The sequence below is a fragment of the Podarcis tiliguerta genome, assembly GCF_965153285.1.
Source record: "Podarcis tiliguerta genome assembly, chromosome: 1".
Taxonomy (NCBI): domain Eukaryota; kingdom Metazoa; phylum Chordata; class Lepidosauria; order Squamata; family Lacertidae; genus Podarcis; species Podarcis tiliguerta.
In genome coordinates this window covers 60,042,532-60,066,076 of record NC_139534.1, presented here as the reverse complement: position 1 = coordinate 60,066,076, position 23,545 = coordinate 60,042,532, and the positions used below count along the sequence as shown (strand labels likewise).

Sequence of the window (23,545 nt, the reverse complement as noted above, 5' to 3'; positions counted from 1 at the left end):
GCTGTTGGAATTAATGGAAAGGAGTTTGAACTTCTTATTGTTGTTGTTGTTTAGTCGTGTCCGACTCTTCGTGACCCCATGGACCAGAGCACGCCAGGCACTCCTGTCTTCCACTGCCTCCCGCAGTTTGGTCAAACTCATGTTTGTGGCTTCAAGAACACTGTCCAACCATCTCATCCTCAGTCATCCCCTTCTCCTTGTGCCCTCCATCTTTCCCAACATCAGGGTCTTTTCCAGGGAGTCTTCTCTCCTCATGAGGTGGCCAAAGTATTGGAGCCTCAACTTCAGGATCTGTCCTTCCAGTGAGCACTCAGGGCTGATTTCCTTAAGAATGGATAGGTTTGATCTTCTTGCAGTCCATGGGACTCTCAAGAGTCTCCTCCAGCACCATAATTCAAAAGCATCAATTCTTCGGCGATCAGCCTTCTTTATGGTCCAGCTCTCACTTCCATACATCACTACTGGGAAAACCAAAGCTTTAATTAAACGGACCTTTGTCAGCAAGGTGATGTCTCTGCTTTTTAAGATGCTGTCTAGGTTTGTCAATACTTTTCTCCCAAGAAGCAGGCGTCTTTTAATTTCGTGACTGCTGTCACCATCTGCAGTGATCATGGAACTTGTAGGCTTTATATTTACAAGAGATTTTTACCACTGCAATGTTGGAGTGGCACAAAATGCAAAGGCATCCATTTGTTGTGATGCAAGAATGTATTTGCTGGGGGTGGGGGATTTTGTACTGCTGGAGCTTCAACAATGATTGGAGAATTTAGTGGGGTCATGGCCCATAAATAGAACACTTCTAGGTAAATATAGCTCTGATCATGGATGGAGAGGCCTTTGCTGGGATATTACAAGCCTCTCAGAAATGAAGGGTTTGTACTTAAAACTCAGGTAGGGAGCTTACTGGCTCAGAGAGGACTATTGTGTCTCAGCTGTGTGCTTATCCACACTTAACCTTTCCTCCATGCTTTCCAGGCATGGTCTGTGCTTTAAAACTCTGTGTCTGAGTGCTCTTTCTTTCTTTCTTTCTTTTGCTCCAGAGGTTTCCCCATGGAAGCCTACTCCTTACTGCTGAATCAGAGCAAAAAGCAATCCATGGAAAATTCAAATTGCGGTTTGTTGTGTTTCAGCTTTAAAGAGTGAGTTTTCATGGGAAAAGCTCTGGAACAGAAATGAGAGAGAGAGAGAGAGAGAGAGAGAGCTCAGATACGGAGATTTAAAGCATGGAGCTGTGCCTGGAAAGTGTGGGGCTAAAGCAGGGGTCAGCAACCTAAGGCCCATGGACCGGAAGCAGCCTGCGGAGGTTGTTTGACCAGCCCCCAAGCCACCCGTTTGCCCACTGCACTAAACTGGCACTGAGCAGCGCGGGGACTCGTTTCTGCGGCGCCAAAAGTCATGTGTGCGCAGACTCTGAAAATTGCAGGTGCGCACGATCCAGCCCACAGAGGAATCTCTGCGGGACTGATCCGGCCCAGGCAAGATAAACCTTGCTGACCCCTGGACTAAAGGTAAGTGTGGACAAGCCCAGTGTTGCAGGGAGCAGTTCAGCAGGCGGGACTTGTTCTGTCACAGAGCTGCAGTGATAGGCTAAGCAACTGAATGTTTACTGAATGTATACAGGCTGGTGCATTTTTAAGAACACAATCCTAAAATCAGTTAATAGGATTTGAAAATTGGTAGGGTTGGAAACTGACTTTTTTGGGGGGTGGGGAGGGGACAATTCTGTTGAAGTTAATCAGCATCGGTTGTTGGTTTTTTTTAATGCTTGAGTCTTACCTATCCCTAGAAATAGGGAAGTGAATCTTGGAATAATCTACAAGTCCTCTGATACAATTTCCCATATGTTTAGTATCAGCCAGAACCCTGCTGGGGGTGCGAGTGGAGGGAGATAGGTAACTGGAAATAATGTAGAAAACATGGCTGTTTGGCTTTCTCTGATCCTACAGTAAGAGAATAGCACGTGAAAGATAAGACATCCAGTGATCTATTCAACAGATGTTGCCCACACATTTAAATCACAAGATCTTTCTCATACCCCCCCCCTCCAAAAAGCTGGTATAATTAATTTGTGTACATTGTGTTTTACAAAGAACAGGTTTGTCAGGCCTCTTACCCCACGGGGCTTGCAAGCAATAGACAAAAAGGAAACCATAGAGGAAGGAGCGGTAAATTGAGTGAGGAATAATAATAATAATAATAATAATAATAATAATAATAATAATAATTTGAAAACCTAAAACAACATACTTGGAGTAGGTTTGACTGCCCATGTGGATTCTGATCAACTTTAGCATCTAAACTCTAGTCAAAAGTTTGTCCCTGGGTGGGTTGCAACAATGAAAACAACATTGGAAACTGTTTCAAACAACTTGCTACTCTTTTTAAACTAATGAAAAATAGGATATACATAAATTGATCATTAGTTAAATGAATAATATAGCAGTTTCTTCAGCACTTGCACTGAATTGTTCACCACTTGCAGGTGAAAATTATGTCCTATTGTATAATTAATATTTCTTAATTGGGCAACTTTTTTCTTTTTCTTTTACTATGGAAAGTGTTAACATTAAGCTGCTGTCAGCTGGACTCTCCTATGCCATCTCCCTTTCAATGAAACAGTTTACCTTGTAGGGTGGATGAAAGACAGTGCGTGTGTAATATCAGACATGTTTGTAAGTGTAATGTTAAACAGAACAGATTAAAAGAATTTGGTTTCGAAACCTTGGAGTGCCTTCAGACAACTAGCAGTTTAATAAAAGATAGCAAACCTTAAGCAGTGTCCTTTGTTGTGATAGGTCGGGCGTTTCTGTCCTGAACAGTATTTGTTTTGTTGGCTTGCCAAGGAAATCTTACTGATAACGTCAGAAAAGTCTTAGAGCAGCACGGTCCACACTCATAATATTTATTGTATATAGGATAGTTCAAGAAGTGGATTTGCCTGCCTCCTATAGTAAGTTTTTTATTCCTAAAATTGTTGATGTGTTAGTCCCCAAGGAACAAGTACAAAATAGCTAATGATTTCTGTCCTTGGCTCAGTTTCTACTGATGCAACCATGTGTGAACTTTGGAGCTGTGCACAGTTCTTTACTTAGCAGAGTGGCATCTGTTCAACAGCAGAGAGAAGAAAGCACACAGGCACCCATCAATTAGCATTGTTGTTGTGCTATTGCACTCATGTCCTGCTGGTGGGCTACCACAAGCTGCTGTGGGAACAGAATGCTGGAGTAGATTATCCTTTGGTCCTTTCCTTCAAAGAGGTAGATTTTCAGCCAAGATCTCCATGACATAATTTTTGAGGCTCCTCTTTGCTTGAAGTACTGCCTTTGATTCTTTTCTCGGCACCTGGTTAAGATAAGTCTTTTAATTATTTTTAACAACCAGTGTAACAAAGAAAGAAAAGCAGAGGGGGGAAGGCGAAAGAAAAATACCGGTACACATGCCATCAGTTCGTATTAAGTTAAGCCTTCCTAAATAATGCGTCATTCCACATTCCCTCTGAATTTCCACCTTGCAGCTAACCTTGAAGATTGCTTCCAGATAGTGGGCTCTTTTTTGTGTATGGGTGGGGAAAGTAGGTACTTTAAAATTAGTGCTTTATCGTTATTGAGAAATGATGAAAGATAGAATAAACTTGGTTGTCTTAATATTTCCTCTTTTCAGAACTTCTGGCATCTCTTAATAATATAATTACAATGATTTCCTCACCCATAGGGCTGCCAAGTGGTGGTACAGAGAGTATAAATACCCTATTATCCTATGATCCTCCAGCAGTACCCCAGAAATGCTGAACAACAGGGTGGTCAGGAGACCAGCAGCACCCGCAATCTGCCTCTCTGGCCTTACAACAGCTGCAGACCTTCTAAGCCTGTCTCAGGGTCAAAAGATTTCATGGTCAGGGAGATTGCACTCTTATGGACAATAGCAACACCCCTGCCTTGACCGCCCCAGTCTAGCCTGGTGCAGTACTGAAAGCCCAGGTGGGCATATCTGGGTAAGATATGGCACACCCAGCTTTTTCGCCCAAGTCTCTGCAATGACTGCTGGATCTGCCCATTCATCCACAATCAAGTCATTGATGAGCATGGTTTTCTTATGGGCAGATCTGGCATTCTGCAACAGCACCACTAGACTGAAGGGCTCAGTCAATATGCTACCAGTGGTTTGCAGAGATATGAGAGAGTTGAAACAAATAATGCAGACTAAACACCTAAGCCTGTTTATTTTTCATTATTTAAATGAAAGCCGATCTTCTTGGTCTGTCAAAATTACATCTTCTTCTTCTTCTTTTTTTTTTTGGGGGGGGGGGGAATATATTTGGTTCTCTGCAGTTACTTGATACACTTATAAATGTAAACAAGAATCAAACCCTCTTCTGGAACTGATGTGTATAATTCCCTTACAGAATGCAAATGTATCTGTACAACTCATTCCAAAGTTGCTGATAATGAAGAGCCTCTGGTGGGAAGGATGGTAGCTGACCTGTTTGCCATGCCAACAACTGACAACTTCTCTACCTTCGGGGCATGTCAGTCATTTGAAGTGGAATGTCTTTGAGAGCAAATGAGATATGGTGAATTGCCAGACGGAAGCTGGTTCCCAGCTGATGTCAGGCAAGCAAAACACTTAAGAAAGGGTGAATGCAGTTCAGCTTCAGACTTGGAAACGGCTAGTTTTTAATTCATGCTTCCCCACTTCTCCAGTGGGCTGGAATGTTTACAGCATCAACTGTTATTTCTCCTGGGCCATAAAAGAACACGTTTTACCTAGAGGCAATACATCAATCAGGGCTCATCCAGACTTGTCCTATGTCTAGAAAGCACGGGTCCAAGCGCTTTCCCCCTCGCTCTGCCACTTTCCCCAGGAAAGCCAGCTCTTCAGTGATAAATCAGGCAAATGTCAGTTAAAAGAAAATCCGATTGACATTTGGTCTGATTCAGTGGTAAATAATGAGTTTCCCTAGGGGGGAAGCAGCAGGGCAGGGACAAGTCTGGATGAGCCCCCACTATCAAAGGAGGCTAGTCCATTAGGGCAAATGAGACACTGCCCCACCAATCTCAATCTGCCCTCAGCCAGCCTCTGCTTGCCTGTTGTCTTAGTTAAAACCAGTTTGGGATGGGTGGGTAGCATTAACTGTCCTCTTCCCCCCCCCTCCTCCATCTCATTGTTGCCCTTATACTCCTTTGTAGGGAGGAAGAGGATAAGGACAAACTAGAATGAGTTGCCTCTGGCTCCTGTTGTTTTCTTCCATGCCTTCCACCCTAGCAGTCCCAAAAGGGAAGTAGCCACCACTGGTTACTATTGCTGTTCTGTATCTGGGTGAAACACAGTAATGCTGTGAATGGGATGTTTTGAAATGGGTGCATTTATACTACTGTCACTTCTGATGCATGGACAAATTTGTGGGTCAAGAGCTCAATTGCATTGCAGTTAGTTTGCTATCCAGCTAAAACAGCGCCCCCCCTTCCCCTAGCCCCCAATCGCTTGCATTAGGAACCCAGGCTGGCATGCAGGGTTCTGCTTAGAAGGACCTAGCACATGTTAGCCCACTGCCAAACATATCTTCCAGAGTCTTTTTGGTAATAAAAACTACCTGTATGGAGACAATTGGGTTTTTTAATTTGCTTTAGTAATTCTTCAGCTGTTCAGCAGAATGTTTTCAAATCTGTATTCTTCCATCTTAACCTGTTCTGTACTGCTGTCCTTATGCTACCAGATTGAAGTTTCAGGAGCTAATTTATCACAGATTGCGTCAGTTCTCTCATCACTTGAAAACATTGTTTTAGGACACTGATGAATGTGTGAACTGTCTGTACTGAAAAGCAGGGTTTTTTTTCCCCAGCCGGGGAAACTGAGTCGTCCTTAAAGTGGGAGAAGTGGGAGTTCCTGCACCTGTTTTTCTAGAAAGGAAGCACTGCTGAAAAGTGTTGCAGTGTGGTGGCAGAGGTGGGGGAAACACAAGCTCTGCATTTTCTTGATTTATAATAACTGTTTCACACATACAGTACATGCCATATCTGAATAGTGAAGAAATAGAGTACAATTATGTGTGTGTGAATTTGCACTAGCGCTTACCTAATCCCGTTGGAACAGTATCACTGTTGCATATTATGTGCATAGATCAAAATTTTCAAACTCTGCAGAGAGCAAATATATCTTCCTTTTTCTGAAATGCGTTATGCAATTTTTGATGAGAAAATATGTGTGTAGAGATTATTGCAAAAAACATGCATTGAGCGGTGCTCAGTATCTAAAACTGCAGGGATATTTTTAATTTTACCTTGCCCTATGAGTAAAGCAATGATATATCATACAGTACTGGCAAACAGTATAAAACAACAGTAATGTTTATGAAATCAAATACAAAATGCACCACAGGTTTGTGGATCCAATTAATACACCAGTGTGCCTGAAAATCCTGAGTGAGTTTTAAGCAGGTTATAATAACAATAACAATTATTTATTATTTATACCCCACCCATCCAGCTGGGTTTCCCCAGGCACTCTGGGTGGCTCCCAACAGAATAAAACATCAAACATTAAAAACTTCCCTAAACAGGGCTGTCTTCAGATGTCTTCTAAAAGTCAGATAGTTGTTTATTTCCTTGACATATTATGGGAGGGCATTCCACAGGGCGGGCGCCACCACCGAGAAGGCCCCCTGCCTGATTCCCTGTAACTTCACATCACACAGTGCAGGAACCGCCAGAAGGCCCTCGGAGCTGGACCTCAGTGTCCAGGTAGAACAATGGGGGTGGAGACGCTCCTTTAGGTATACTGGGCCGAGGCCGTTTAGGGCTTTAAAGGTCAGCACAAACACTTCAAATTGTGCTTGGAAATGTACTGGGAGCCAATGTGCATCTTTCAGGACCGGTGTTATAGGGTCTCAACGGTTCCTAAATCCAAGGCTGTCACTTTAGGATATTCCCAGTCACTTTAGGATACAGCATTTACTTTTTTTCAATTTTTCTGTTTTGCATGTGGGGCTTATTGCTGCTTCTTTTAGTATGCTTTTAGTATGAGGTTCAACAGAAAAAAACTCCACCCTGCAAGGTTTCTTCCCCCTTTTTCTTCATACTTACTGATTCATTCTACCCCACCCTTCTCTTCATTAAGAATTTTATGCAGAAGGCACTTCTTCTTTTTAAAAACTCTGCAAGTCCCCCCCCCCCCCTTAGCTCTTCCGATGCTCTCCTGGCAGCACAGCAGCTTGGCACCTTTGGGCAGGCGCCTCGCCTGGGTACCGCGGGGTGAGTGGGTGTGATTTCACAGTCTTGCTTCAGATAGCAGCAGAAAATAGCTTGGAAATATACTGCTCTTAAAAAACACACGATTATACGTGAATATGAATAACTTACAAATGAAATGATGTTCTCTGTGTAGGTTTGGTAAACATTTTGAGAATCAAGATATGGCTGTTTCTGCGTGACTTGAGCCAACAACCAGTACAGATTGCAAAGTAATATAAGGATCAAGAGGCATGATTTGCAGTGTGTCTGCAGTGTTAAAACAATGCTGTGTAATGGTTTACTCAAAATATTATTGGGGTTAGTTCAACAAGTTGGCATGCCTACTTGACCAGTTTTTCAACAATCTGACGACTTAATAAAGTTAACCTGATTTAAAGGAAATCTATTCCAGGGGCGGACTTTGGTAATTTTTGGTAATAAGGTTCCCTTAGCAAGGCCAAAATTTGGCGCCCCCAAACGGATCTTCTCAATTTTGCACTGCCTCAGCTCAGCACCCTTGCGGGGGGGGGGGGGGACTGCCCACAGCACCCTAAATCTGGTGCTGTCCCATCAGATCTGTCTTGTGTGAATGCGAGAGGTATGGTCCATCCATGAGAGCATGTAGAGGGGGAAGAGACTGCACTGTAAGTTTCCACTTGCCAGAGTGTCAAGAAGTAATAATGGTGTAGAGCAGGGGTAGGCAACCGAAGGCCCAATCGCTTTCTCAATCCAGTCCACAGACGGTCCGGGAATCAGCGTGTTTTTACATAAGTAGAATGTGCACTTTTATTTAAAATGCATCTCTGGGTTATTTATGGGGCATAGGAATTCATTCATTCTTTTCCTTCAAAATAGAGTCTGGAATCCAGGGATGCCCTTTCTTTCTTAGGCAGATCATGTGGTTTTCCTGGGATGTTTGAACCTTGCCATCTTACTTTGTAGGTCATAGACCCTGGAGGACTGCTCTTTACTGTTTTAAAATTTGGATGTGGAAGAGAAAATATTTTATACTCTTCTTTGGATGTTTTCAGATTACGCCTCTCTGTTTTTTGGTCCTTTCCTTAAAATGAGGATGCCTAATCTACTTTGCATGATTCTCCTGATGATGACAGAGATTGTAAGTGCTCTTATTGAATATAAAAAGCTTATAGCGATGATGAGAAACTATAATCCTGGTATTATTTCTGTCTCTTTCTAGATAACCATTTGCTCAGAAACAGGTGACTGAACTCCAAAGAATTTGAAAGTCTTCTGGAAGAACAAATCTAGTTTCCACAAGATCAAATCTGTATTAAATGGCTGATAAACAGATCAGGTAAAAGCATTTCCTACCTCTTTTCTCAAGTGTTGTCTCTACTTCTGGTTCCTTTTGTCCTTCCACATTTGCTTTTCTTCACAACACATCCCAAAATACTCTCTTCTTTCTCCACCCCTTTGCCTCTGCTCCTTTCTTCATTATTGCCCATTATTAGAGCCAGTGTGGTGTAGTGGTTAAGAGCGGTAGTCTCGTAATCTGGTGAACCGGGTTCGCTTCCCCACTCCTCCACATGCAGCTGCTGGGTGACCTTGGGCCAGTCACACTTCTTTGAAGTCTCTCAGCCCCACTCACCTCACAGAGTGTTTGTTGTGAGGGAGGAAGGGAAAGGAGAATGTTAGCCGCTTTGAGACACCTTAAAGGGAGTGAAAGGCGGGATATCAAATCCAAACTCTTCTTCTTCTTCTGATGGTCTTGTGGTTGGAACAGAAGAGGAGGAACAGCACATGGAGCAGACTCAAACATTCAGGTTGCAATGCTGTGCCCACTTATCTGAGAGTCTGCCCTGTATTCCATGGGACAGGAATACTTTTGATACAAGGACCCACATGCTTGAAATCATATCTGCATAGGTGATTCATAAGCTTTAGACATCCTGCATGTTTGGGAGCAGGCCCAGTTGTTAGATTTTGAGGTGGATAGATACACTTTTGCAGTGGGATGCAAAGAATTGGGTTGTTGTTTCTGTCTGCACCAGGTCTTTTCTGTTCCCCTCCTTTTGGCAGCCACTTGCACTCTACAAAAAGCTGGTTATCAGGACACTCCATACGGCAGCATACAATGTAATGTGAGTGGATTCAGCCGGGGGAAATTAGTAAACAATCAAACTCGCACTCATATTGCATAGTGGAATTACTTTCCACGAGTATATGGGCCTGTTTGTCCTTAGAACTAGATCCATGTTAATTTAATGGGACAAGTTAATCATAACTTGATTTAACTCCCATTGAAATCAGGAGCGAAGTTAAATTCTGACGTTTAAAATAGAAGTAAGATAAATAAGTTTTGTATGATACTGGCAATATTATTAATTTATTTTAGAGGCACAAGAATGCACCTTTGAAATACCAATAATAAAAAATTGGGGCACGCAAACATCTTTTAATGAATGTACATATTTATCTGGGAAATAGAAAGTCTAGAGGAGTTAAAACAGGCCATATGCAGCCTCCAGCCAGATTTTATCCAACACTTCAGATCCCTTCCTAACTATCAGCAGGGAGGGAAAAGGACTTTGATGTTGTGCAAAGTTGTGCAATTTCAACTCTTTCCTCTGTGAGAAGATCAAATCAGGGAGCAAAATGTCTCATCAGAATTCTGCTTCTTACAAATATAGTATGCATGCAATTTAAGGCTGCAAAGTTTGAGGCTATAAAGTAAGACTGTGCAGTGATCTTATTTTAATTATTCTTAATTCTGAGTTCTTTTTGCCTTTTGCACAGTCAGGATAGGCAAATGATGTTGCAGAGTTGTTGTTGGTTTTTTTTTGCTGCAAACGTTGCGGGGTGGGGGGAAGTATAAGGAAAATGGAAGGTGAAAAGTCAAGTAGGGTTACTAAGAAATATATTGCCTGTTTTCATGGGAAATAGCTTTGTGAGTCTTGCCTATCTATTACTGGAAGGCGATCTATGACAGCTTCCCATTGGGTGAATATTTACCAAATATTTAAAGCAATGGGTGATGTTGCAGAAATTACATGAAACGGAGGCATAATATCTGATAGTAATGGCATGTTTTTCTAGGGGTTAAAATTAGTGCTATAGAAAAGCTTAATAGGTGTTATGTGCTAGGGAGAGTCTTACCCCACCAATAGTCTGACTGAAGCATTTTGCACCAGCTGGAGCCCCCAGACCAGGCCCAATGGTAGCCCCATGTACTGCACATTGCAGTAATCAAGTCTAGAGGTTACCAATGCCTGAATCTTCTGTGGCCAGACCATCCCTGTCCAATAATGGTTATAGAGAATGTAACAGCCATAGCTGGTAAAAGGTTTTCCTTTCAACTGAGGCTACCTGACCCTCCAGCAACGAATTTGGATCCAGGAACAAGTTAACAATTCCTAATATGCTATACAAGCAATAAGTTATCTCCTCTTTGGTAGCCAACACACAAAATTCTGGGTACTACTACTACTAATAATAATAATTGAATTTATATATAACCCTATACCAGGGGGTATAAGAGCAGTTCACAGAATAAAAGCAAGATATAAAACCACAAAATACATAATAAAAACACAATAGCCCTCCCCCCCCCAAAAAAAACACATTTTAAAAGGGCATAGATCAACCAAAGGCCTAGTTAAAAAGGAATGTCTTTGACTGACGCCTAAAGATGTATAATGAAGGCACCATGCGAACTTCCTTGGGGAGGGCATTCCACAGACAGGGAGCCACTACAGAGAAGGCCTTTTCTCGTGTTGCTACCCTCTGGACCTCTCAAGGAGGAGGCACAAGAAGGAGGGCCTCAGAAGATGATCTCAAGGTCTGGGTAGGTTCATATGGAAAGAGGCGGTCCTTGAGGTATTGTGGTCCTGAGTCCTTTTAAGGTACCAAATATCAAACTAAAAACTTGGTCCTCACCATATCTCTATTATTTATGTCACCGTTGTTGTCTTAATAAACCAAAGTATTTTATATTTTGTGGGTTTACAGTTGACCAGCAGGCAATGAACTACAAGATGTTAGGGCATAAACCAGAGGTGGGGAACCTCTGGCTCACTGGCCAACCTTGGCCCGACAGGCGCTCCAAGTTGGCATGTGAGGTCATTCCCTGCAAACCACAGCTGCCTGTCACTCACTGGGTGATGTTAGCTGACGGGTTTAGTCCTGCTGGATGCTTGTTCCCTTTGGGGAAGCATGCTGGGGAAGCAGACTACTCCCCCCCAACCCCATGGTTCAACTTTGTCAGGTGGGCTACTCTACCCACTGGGGGATGGGAGATGATGATGATCTGGCCCACTAGGATGAAAAGGTTGCCAACCCCTGGCATATGCTGTAATCATGTAGCTAATTTGTCGTTTTGTACCGTCGCAGCAATCTGTGACTTTAGAATGGAATCAAGCAAGTGTTCTTGCAGTGTCTGTTTAACAGACAACAGAGCTTTTTAACAGACACAGAACATATCACAGCAAATGGCACGTAATGCTCAGGTGAGTTGTCAAGGCCCGACTTTGATACTTCTGCTTAATGGCTGGCTCTTCCGCATCAACCATTTTGGGTGTGCTGCTAGACCTTTCCTGAAAAGCGAGTCTCCCTCTGAGAATCTGAGCAGCTTTTCTACTTGCTGTTGCCCTTTGAGAAAATGCCTTCTGATCCTTTGGCTCTGCTTACGTCCAGCCATTGTCTATTTCACGAGTGATTTTCCAATTTCATTGTTACCTAAGAGCAGCTTTTGTAGAGAGAGCCTTAGCGAGACAATGAGTGTTGTCTTCTGACAAAGAGTTGAGGATTTTGTTATTTTAATGGTTTCAGGGAAAAGAGATCCTCTTACTGACACATCTTATAATTGAGACAACAGGTTTTAATGTGTGTGGTTTTTTAAAAATGCAGGATAGGACGACACAGAGAACTACTAGCTGTGGGACAACAAACTCCCTTGGTTGCCCCGTGGGATTACTTTTTTTGAGTGAACGACAAGGGAAGCGCAACCCTTTTGATTCTCTGACCTGGACTCCTTAAAGGCTTTTGGTGCCATCACAAATGGTGTCCTTCTTGATATCGGTTGTCTAGGGTAGGTTAGAGAGGCACTGCTCAGCAGTAGTTCTACTCATTTTTTGATAGCCATTTCTGGAAAGTAGTGCTGGGATAATACTCTTCACCCCTTAGTGCTTTGTGAGTCCACAGGGTTTCCTTGCTGTTTAACATCTACATGAAGCTGCTGGGAGAGGTTATCCTGAGACTTGATCTGATTTGTCCCCCTAAGGAGATGGCACCCAGCTTTCTCTCTCACTTTCGTTGGACTTAACTGACTGAGGTTGTCACAACCCTGAACCAGTATTTGGGAGTGATTATGGGCTGGGTGAGGTGAATAAACTGAGACTCAGTTCAAACAAGAATGCTGATAGTGGTTCATTCACCCAGGTGATTATTTTCAGCCTATTTTACATGGGATACCATCCCCCATAAAGGACCACAGTTTGCAATCTGGGGGTGCTTATTGATCCAGCGCTTTCATTTGAAGCTAAGAGACCTATGTTCCTCAAAGCACTGTTATCAGCTTCAGCTAATTCACCAGCTGCAACCTTGTTTGGGTAGAGATAGTGTGGCTACAATTACCCATGTTCTGGTAACCTTCCATTTTAGACTATTGCAATGCATTGTATATAGACCACCCAATAAAAAAAGTCTGCAAATACAGTTGTTCCAGAATAGGGCACAATACTAATAGCTGGTGCTGGGCAGTTTGACTATATTAACTGTGTCCATCTAGTTCTAGCCCCAATTTAAAGGTCTGATTTTGATCCATAGAGCCTAAACCATTTGGGACCAGATTGAAAAAATGTCCTCTGCCATATGCATGTGGTGGAACTTTAAGACCCTCTTCAAAGACTTGATTCAGGTGGCCTGATAACCAATTGGGGGGGGGGGATCTTTTTCAATAGTGGTACTCACTTATGCAATAGCCTTCCCATGAAAGCTAGCCTTGCACCATCTTTGTCAGGCATCCCCAAACTCGGCCCTCCAGATGTTTTGGGAGTACAATTCCCACCATCCCTGACTACTGGTCCTGTTAGCTAGGGACGATGGGAGTTGTAGTCCCAAAACATCTGGAGGGCCGAGTTTGGGGATGCCTGCTCTTTGTGGTCTTTTTGGTGCCAGACAAAGACTTTTCTGTTCATCCATGTGTTCTATGCAACTTCTATAGTCTGGACCTTTCAGATTTTCTAGTGTTTCTGATTTTGAGAGTATAGTGGGCTTTGTTTTCATGGTTTATTTTGTATGTAGGTAAGTGTCTGGATTTATATTAGTCCAGCTGCCTGGCTGTACTCAACTGATAATATTTAGGCTGCATAACATGCACCAGGGAGTGTGGGTTGGAGAGTGAGAATACTGGTTTACACCTGTTTTCTGTAAGAGATTCTTTGTCAACTTGCAGAATTGTGCTGCAGAATACAATGGGATTGTCATTATAAACTTTACTCTGGGATGTTTTTCATAATCTGCTGAATTTCCAAGGTGGCCCAGTGTTAATTTACTATAGTTTCAGATTTAGAGAAAGGGAAGGCTCCATGATTTTCACTGTTTATAAATCATGAAATACAAACTTGGAATAATCAGCTCTGGATAACTTTTTTTTTTTAAAGGCTATTATGTCTCTCTTGTTGAGACCATCCTCTGTATGACCAGCTGTCCCATTCCTGGCCTATTCGAAAGCCCTCAGAGTTCTTTTGTCAGCTGACCAAAGTGGAGCTCATTTCTCACTCCCCCTGTTTCTGATAAACATTCTGATATAGGCTCAGTGCCAGGCATTATAGGCCATAATATATGACTGGGCACAAAGATATAAAGTTTTTTTTGGGGAGGGGGTTCTTTTAAACTTAACTTCGTTTGAGAGGTGGGTTTCCTGCTCTTAGGCTTCTTTATTCTGAAATCAACAAATGCAAGTAAGTTCCACAATACTGCTTTTGTGCAACTAGTGAGTCATTACTATGGACGCTACCACTACTATTTCTTTTTCTTTTTTCCTGCTGTTGCAATCATAAAAGAATTATGTGAATCTGAGGCTTTCCATGAAAAAAATTTCTGATGTCCCGTGACCATGAGACTATGTAGATTTTTCTATGGCAATGGTACACATGCTTGCTTGACAGCAGGCACCCATTGATCTTGTATCTGAATAGACACATTCCAAATGAGGAACTCTAGTCTGGTGCGGAAAAACCAGCTAAGAGTCTTGTGATTCCTTAAGTACCATAACTTTTCATGAACAGGAGTCTCCACAACTAACCCATCTGATGAATGGGACTCTAATCCATGGAAGTTTACACCACAACAAACCTGTTGGTCCCTAAGATGCAATGAGATTTTTCGGAGGTGCTAGTACCTACGGGACCGCCTCTCCCCGCGTATGCCCCGCAGAGGACCCTAAGGTCCACAAATGACAACACTTTCGAGGTCCCAAGTTGCAAGGCGGTTAGATTGGTCTCAACTAGGGCCAGGGCCTTTTCAGTACTGGCCCCGACTTGGTGGAACGCTTTGTCACAAGAGACTAGGGCCCTGCGGCACTTGACATCTTTCTGCAGGGCCTGCAAGACAGAGCTGTTCCGCCTGGCCCTTGGTTTGGACTCAGTCTGACCCTTATGCTTCCCTCCCCTTATGGTTTTGATCTATGGGCTACTTTTAAAATGAGGCTGCATTTTAAATTGTATTTTAACCTGTATTTTAAATTGGTCCCCCCCCCCATTATGTTTTTATTGTAATTTTACTGGTGTTAGCCGCCCTGAGCCCTGCTCTGGCCAGGGAGGGTGGGGTATAAATAAAATGTATTATTATTATTTATTACTATTATTGCTCATGTATTTTGATTGAACATATGGCTGCTATAGTTATTTCGCCTTTTGATGTCTTCTTGTGCCTCTCTATCACTTTTCCTCACAGTTTACCTGCCAAGCTGATCAATGGAGGGATAGCTGGGCTAATTGGGGTCACCTGTGTATTTCCTATTGACCTGGCAAAAACTCGCCTACAGAATCAGCAGAATGGCCAGAGAATGTACACAAGCATGTAAGTACTTGAGTTACAAAGTGAAAGAAATTGTGTAGTAGTTATTCATCAATCATTTCTTTTTTGAACAATCAATTTGCACAGTAAAGGTGCTTTGCAGTACTGTGCTTATTTTTTTCCAGTTTTTCCAGTTTTACATTTGGGTCTTGCACTAGTTGTTTAGTAGTTGTTTAGAACAGAGAATTTCTTCCTCCTATACTACTATCAAATGTGCAACAGTCCTTCTCCTGTCACCCACCCTGTCATCTCTTATTATAGACCATATATATATTTTTTTTAAGTTTCAGTTTTAAAAATTCATGTTTTAAAAACGATTCATGATTAACTTCTTAGTTGTCATTTGTACAGGGTATTAACTTTAATAATTGAGCCATCAAAAATCCAATACAAGCCCCTACATACTCAATATTCCTAATGGATTACAGCTGCAATCCTATGTGCACTTACCTTTGAGTAAGTACCATTGAACTCAGCGGATGCTTTTGAGTGGACAAGAATAGCATTGCACTCCATGCCCCCCCGTTCATCTGTAGGCTTTAGCATGGGGACAAGCAAAAAGCATTAGGTACATGATTCCAAATAAATCTGTAGATCAGGAAAGCAGTTTTGCTTCTGGCATTGCCTTTTAATTAGCTAAGGATAACTCCTGGGGGTTATTCTGATATGTCTTATGAAAGGCAGTGCATCCTTCAGAGAGAGGTGCTGTTGCTTTTTGCTGCACCTGGTCTTGTATCAGTTTTTACAAAGACTTCCATTTTTCCACCAGCATAAAACTGGAAAAAAATGTTCCATCTCTTTCCTGCCTTTCTAGTGAAGCCTGCTGAGGTGTATGAATTGCCTGCTCTTCTCACCTGCAGCCAGATGACTAACACAGGACAAAGAGCAGCCAGCTGAGAAATGTGGCCAGACTTAAAACACTATTTGTAATGACTTATGTTGTATCAAGGGACTGAAACTATGCTTAAAGCCCCAATCAGTGACTTTCCTTGTCTTCCATCTTTTCAATAGGTCTGACTGCCTTATCAAGACAATCCGTTCCGAAGGGTATTTTGGCATGTACAGAGGTCAGTGTTAAGCTGCATTATTATGAATGTTTTATCACAGTAGGAAGCCTTGTTGGAGAAGGAGGAAAATATGCTATTCCTGGATTTCGGTTGCCAACATTTAGTCCTGGTGTTCTGTACCTTTAGGATCTGCATGGTAATTTGAAATTCAACAGGCAAAGCTTTTCTCAGGCCTAGAGCGCTAATTTTTGTGTAGGTTTGCCTATGGGGTGAGATATGGTGAATAAGAAGAGCAGAGTTTCTGCACCACCAAGGTGGCATCAGCTATGAGATATGCCCGCATCATTTAGCAAAGTGCTTTCTTGTTTCTTTTTGTTCCTGTCCTTCTTACTTTATGCAGATTTATTTGACATCAGCACACTGATTCAGTTAATTAATCAGTTAAAACAACTGAATCAACTAATGTAATTGGAGCAATGCAGTAAGGGACTATTCCATTGGAAAGAAATATAAAGCAGAAATGGACAGAAAAATGCAGAAGAACTGGAGGGTGCCACTTGATAACATCTTTTCCAGGATTCTTTTTCTGGAGATTTTTATCTTTAGCAAAATCTAGCTTAGTTCATCTTCACTGCAAAGAGGGCAGAATTCTAGACACTGACTTGTGCTTACAGATGGTATTTTTTACTTGAGTTGAAGAATTTTTGCGCACACTAATTTCGCATGCAATGTTTTGTGGCGTTTCCCAGTTTGCAATGAATATGGCTTCTTCCCTCACTCTTTTTTACTGCTGGAGTGTGTTGTTCTTCCAGACCACACCATTAGAGTATGGGTTATGCCCTGAATGAGAAACCCTTTTGTATCCAGTGCCAAATTCAACCAAATACTGGATGGAAAAAAGGCAGTATCATCAGATGCAAATATTTCCCCAACAGGAGACTGCTTGAAAATAAACTTTATAGTGGGAAAGTTTTTTGGTCTGTGTTTTCTTTGGTGTGCTCAAATTCTTGACTTCAGAATGGCTTTATAGGACAATCTGGCTTGGAATTTCTTTCCGTGGAAAAGGTTACTGCTACTTTTACTTCTTATTTTGATTCTGACTAAGTGTGTGGAAGGGATTCTTTTTATCAAGATGGAAACAGCACACTGCAGTTTTTTAAGTGCCCGGGCTCCTGTACAAGGGGATCAGCAATTGTAGCAGTGGGTTCCAGAGGCTAATTCTTGGTTGCTACAGTTGCTGGTTCTTTCCTAGGTGGTCTCCTATGACTCTAGTGGCTGCGTGAGAAGCTGAAACCCAGCAGGTAGAGCTCTTCCCACCACTGTATCTGCACACTGAGGAAAAACTTCATCTGTGCTGAATTTTTGCTAATCTTGCAGCTGTTTAAAAGCAAAAAGGCTCTCTTGGATAATAAAAAGTAGTCGGTGCTTGCAGAGGGGAGGAAGCATGTAACAAATTAGCCAATTTACCTTTCAGTTAATCTTACATGTCTTATCTATCTTGGCTTGCATATTTCTGTGTGTGGTCAGAGATCAAAGACACATAGCTGGAGTTCAAACAGCTGTAAACCTTGGGAGTTTTTCATGTGATTAGGAGGGTGCAGTCACAACTGGAATCTCATTCATTTTCTTGTAGTATAGAATTGCAAGAGCGTGCAGATATTTATCTGTTTATAAGAAGCATTAATGCAGTAAAGCATGGTTGTATCACCTTGGCAGCACAGTTCACTATTGACAGTTTACCTTTAATTAGTTGATTACGCAAGTCCAAGTTGAATGACCTTTGAAGTTTGTTTCTCCCAGTTGAATAGGATCTTACCAGATCTTGGTCAGGTTTCCCAGAAAAGGGGACTGGCTTTGGGCAATGGGGATGCCGTGACTGACGGTTGAGGGCAAAGTGTTCTTGCTGCCAAGTTACAGGTGGGTGGTGGGCAGACAGACAGAGATGCGTGGAGTGGAAGCTGCATTAGGATTGGCTGGTTGAGCAGTTGAGTGGAGAGCAGTCCCTAGACAGGGAAGCAAACGGCTGTGTTTTGTGTCAGCTCTGACAAATCCGTTGTAACAAGCAAGCAGTTGAGATTTTACTTAGTGTCAAGCTCATCGTTCGTCATGTGCCCGCTCTGGACACGTGGGAAAATATAGATGTACAAAACAGAAATGGTTTGCATTGGATGCATTGCATTGCAATGGATGGCAGCTCCTATTCTAGTGAGCCCTTGGACACTGAGGGCATGAAGCTTCCCTCCAGTTTGCTCTGCATCGGTTTCCTTTTGCGTTGTGAGTGTGCCAGGGCCAAACCTTTGCCAAATGGTCTCTGCAGCACAGAACTGGAGCAGCACAGACCACCCAAGGCAGGCAGCCTTCTTACTAAGAATACCCTCAACGTCATCCCCAGGCTCCCACTGTAACAGGCAGACTATTCCTAGCTGCTGGATGGAACATAATGAGGCTTTATTTAACTTCAATACATAGTATATTTATACACTTTGTGGCTGTTCTATAACCTCTCCGATTGTGTCCTCCAGCAGCATGCAGTAGTACATTGACGCTGATCCCACTTGCGTCAAACATCAGCTCTGCTGAAGTTTATTTTCTCTTTAGCCTGATAAATGCAGATAGGTGCAAAAATATTCATAACCCTCAGATTCATTGACCACAATTGTGTGGATTAGGACATTGCCTATACACAACTGCATATATTTTTGGTAATATATTCTGATAACAAAAGTAGAACCTTTGTTGCATTTGCAAATGTATGGCAGGAAATTAGATGACTGATGCAGAAGGGAAGAAAAACCACACATTCTATCTGGTTTCTTTCTAATATTTAATGCTTCCATATGGTTGACTTTTTTTTTTTAAACTGGTTGACTTGTACAAGCACATTGATGGTTAGCAAAAATTTCCCAGTGTTGATTCATTACCAATTAAAGCAACAAATTAAACAGTACTACTTTGCTTGAGAAGGATGTATATAGAACAATATTTTATAATAAAATATATTTTATGAGAAATGCCTTAGGATTTTGTTAAATGGAAAGGAATACATGAAACATTTTAGGAGAGCAACAAATCAACCAGATAGTTGTTCTTGATGTGTAGTCAATCTATCAAAGGTTTATGGGGCCCTTAGTAAAACCTTGTAAAATGCTGGCTTTATGGTGACTGTCTGCTCTGCCTCCCAGTCATTTGCTGGCGTCTGAAGCCTGGCAGCCTTATTTATGAGCAATTCTACATTTCAACCCTAGTAAATTAGGCAACGTCTAGCATCAACACCCCTGGCCTGTATGCCGAGGACTGCATTTCGGAGACTAAAATATACTGGGAGTCAGTGGAGGTGTGCTTGTCTTTCTCCAGTGATTTGCAGCCACATTGGGTTACTGAGGACAAGGATTATTATAGCTCCCCCCCTTCCCCCATCAAGCAGCTTTGCTGAAAACATTAAAGATTTAGAAGAAAATCACAGATTGACCTTTTATCTGGAAATACATTTTTCCTGACTTTAATTCATTTGAGATACAAAAATATTGACCCAGAAGCTGTTTCATTAGTATTAGTATATAGTGCACCAAGTTTTTGTATGCTGAAAAGAGTTCAAGTGGGAGAGTGACTAGAGCGAGATGAGCGCGCAACACCAGAGTCGGTCAGGACTGGACCTAATGGTCAGGGGTCCCTTTACCTTTACATTTAGCAAGAAAGAATATGCCAGTCTTTGATAGCCTTACCTAGATGATAGGAATCAGTGCCAGCTCTACGCTCAACCACTCTCCTTGAATGAGCTCCCACTTCTCCTGCTAATACCCATTCCCATGACCTTTCCCTTTGGGGCCCAGCCTGCCCAGCTGGCTAGAGGGGAGAGGCAAAGCAAGATGAGGTGGATGTTTCTCCTCCTTGCTCCTGCTAGCTTAGAGGGCCAGGTGAAGAAGTGACAACAGCAAAGAAGAGAAGAAACAGGGCTCCAGTGGGTGGCAGTGGTTCCCTGTTGGGTGAGGGCTTCAGAGCTGTTCTGACTCCTGACCCCAGGGATGCCTTTAGCACCATGTCTAGTTTGGCCCTGAATCTCAAGTGTAAGCAACCTTTAGAGGAAGAGATTGTTCAGGAGATGGCTCTTGCCCTAATCTACTGCAGATGGCCATTCGTCATGCAAAGTACTCTGTGAATTCTGCATAGTTGGGAAACAAGCAAACGAGAGGTCATCCTTCTCATGGAGGAAAAGCAGCGGCCGAAACTGGATTCCCGTTCCTAAGTGACCTCAGTGGCATGGGTCACTCTAGTGTCGCTAATGCTGCTTTCCTTTGTTATCCAGAGCAGCACACAGTTTGTAATGCCTTCAGAGGGATTTTCTGTTTGTTGCTCCCAATAATAGAGTACACACATTCACCATGTGAACGTCACGTGCTGTTTACATACCAGAGGACAGAGTTGGGTGTGTGCCTACTGTTGTAACTGGAGAAAGGGTGCTTTGGTATGGTATGCTGCAAACTAGCTGCCAACCCCTGATGCTGACCCTGATAGGGATGCATAGATTGAACACTTTTTGAACTGAGGCAAGTTTTAGTTCTGAACAACGGAGCTTGAGGTCACAGTTAGGTCAGTGTATGCTGTTAATTAAGTAGAGATGCTTATGCAGAGTTCCTACAGGAAATACTTCTCTCTCTCTTTTGTGGTGCAAAATAAATACTTAGCAAAGTGCTTTGCATACATGAACTCAGCAATTTTTACAACAATTCTATAAAGTAGATGAGTACCTTAATTTCCGCTGGATGTATGTGTGTGTGAAGCAGACAGTGGCTTGTCTAAGGCTACCCAGTGAACAGATGGTTGAGGTGAGAATTTAACCAGGGTTTCCATCTCCTAGCTCTTCCTTTCCCCCCAAAATTGAGGTGTGCTCCATTAATGTGCATGACCTTTGGGTCAGGGCATAGTATGTTAAAGGGAGCAATGCCTTTTAACACTTTTTGACAGATGTAACCTGTTTGGTTGGCAGAGGAAAGAGAGGCATGCCTCTGGAAGAGAAAAATTCACGACTCCTTCTAAGCCTTGAGCTATTGAAGGAGGGCTTTTTTCAGGGTGGACTGTTCCCTCCAGAAGTTGTTGGGCTCTCAGCTCCCATGAGCCCCAGGCAACATGGACAATAGGCAGGGATTATTGGAGATGTAGACCAGCGACATCTGGAGGGCCACAGGTTCTGATCTAGATGGTGCAGGGCAAGTAGCAGTTTGTGCATATGCAACTGAAGCAGCATCTGATTGCTGGCAGTGGACTGGCTGGCTCTGCCCCACTAGAGGAAAGACCCTCCTCCCTGTCCCATCTGAATGGAGTGCACCCATGGTCCCAGTTAGTACTGAATGAATCCTATGCCACAGTATGGCAGGGGAGGCAATTGCTAATGTAGTAGCAAACATTGGTTTGGATGGAAATGGGTACCACCACTGGCTTCCAACATAGCATACGTTTTCTTTCTGGTGTGGCTCCTAGAATTGGTCTGCATTTCTAGCTTCTGTTGATTCTACAGTGCCTTATCTCCTCCAGCTCAGTTTTCTGGGTGAGGTTGATGGTCACCAAGAAAACACAATTTTTTAGCTTTTAAGTCTTCCCTAATTCTCTTAACATTCTGTTCTGCATATTTCTTGCCCAGGTGCTGCAGTGAATCTGACACTAGTGACTCCAGAAAAAGCCATCAAACTAGCTGCCAATGATTTCTTCCGGCATCATCTGGCCAAAGATGGGTGAGTGTGATACAGGGCACTGTGTATAATGGTTTCTAGGAGGGGTGGCATGGCTGGGATATTTTGATGGCACCCCATTGCTTCCAGTGTGGGTGCACTGAGGCAGCTGTCCATAGTACTTGGTATTGTTGCCATTGAGTCAAGTGCAGTATTCAGCTGCTTGACTGCGCCTGCTTTGAAAACAATGGGATACCACTGACACATTTAATTTATACCACAGACAAGTGTTTCTCTTTCTTTTGGTGGATGCACTAGTATTTGGTTTGAGGTGACTTGTCCCTATTTTGTAGAGACCAGTGCTCAAGACAATATTATTCCCTTTCACTTACTAATTTATTAAAGTAATATATTGCCATTCATCTGAAGATCTCAGGGCAGTTCACAACATAAAAATACAAAATACAAAATAAAAACACAAAATGCATAATAAAAACAAAGCAAAGCAATAGCCCCTCCATCCTACAAACACATTTAAAAGGACAAAGAATGTTAATCAGTCCAAGGCCTGGTTGAAGAGGAACATTTTTGCCAGGGGCCTAAAGATGTATAATGAAGGTACCAGGTGAGCCTCCCTGGGGAGAGCATTCCGCAAATGAGAAGCCAATGCAGAGAATGACTGCTGGTCCCATTGGGGCTCTCCTTTGAGAACAAAGTTGGCATCTGAGTAGACTGGTTTTTTCAGTAATGATTGATGCATTGTAGCTCATCACAGAGAGATCATTTTGGGGTTCAAATGTTAAGCTTTTCAGAAATAATTGCAAAGGAGATTACGCAATATTCAATATCTTGTTTGCCCAAGGCCAATTGTGGAGCTTTTCCTGGACTAGGAAAGACGCAATTGCATTTCTAGGTTGATTGTCACACACTCTCTTGGCAATTTCCTTGGATTGTTTGCAGGACACTGTGCATACCATGAAGTCCTCCTACCAGAGATGACAACCCCAGTAACTGCTGCCTTTTATATGTTCAAAGGGACAGTGACAATACTTTTCTGTCTGCAGCATTTGGTGGGACCTGAGATATTTTTTTTGCAGAGGCAAAAGGTTACCTACCCTCTCCCTGCATGTCATGATGCTGATCGGAAACACCACACCTATACATTTTCAAACACATTTAATTTGCATATTTAAAGCATCATAGTCACATTTGGCCCTTAGCTGAAACCAATAAAGGTATTACCTCACTATTACTTTTGGATGATCAAAAAGAGGCATTGGGTAGTAGAGGTGTATCTGAATTTCACAGAACCTTTATACAACAGAGTAGATGTGTCATTCTGCACACTTGATCAAGATGATGCACGGGAATTGAAAGTGAGAGGCTGCTGACTGAAAGGACTCCTTTGCATCTCAGCCAAGGTTACTTTGCTACCAAATGTGGGAAAATATCCAAAAACAAAGGCAGTATCTGTGATTATTCATGTGTTAATTCTCAGAGGTCCTTTGTTTCTAGCTGCTGAAGAATTGCAAGTTTGGCACTAACAAACAGAGGTGAAACTGCTTTATTTATTTATCATCTATTCATTCATTCATTCATTCATTCTTTACCA

General features: G+C 42.5%; 1 protein-coding gene across 6 annotated transcripts in view; it reads left to right on the top strand.

The window, feature by feature from the left end:
* Positions 1-23,545, top strand: part of SLC25A22 (solute carrier family 25 member 22) — a gene marked incomplete at its 5' end in the record, with an annotated part of 70,519 nt that overhangs the window by 28,879 nt on the left and 18,095 nt on the right. For 3 of the 6 annotated variants that reach the window (XM_083428264.1, XM_083428267.1, XM_083428265.1), the window contains 4 exons: positions 8,425-8,541; positions 15,141-15,266; positions 16,275-16,330; positions 21,906-21,996. In XM_083428264.1, coding sequence (XP_083284390.1) covers positions 8,522-8,541; positions 15,141-15,266; positions 16,275-16,330; positions 21,906-21,996 — 293 coding nt within the window. Of the gene's footprint in view, positions 1-3,115; positions 3,258-8,424; positions 8,542-11,591; positions 11,693-15,075; positions 15,267-16,274; positions 16,331-21,905; positions 21,997-23,545 lie in introns of those variants that run through there. The other 3 variants (XM_083428268.1, XM_083428266.1, XM_083428263.1) reach the window with 3 other exon arrangements.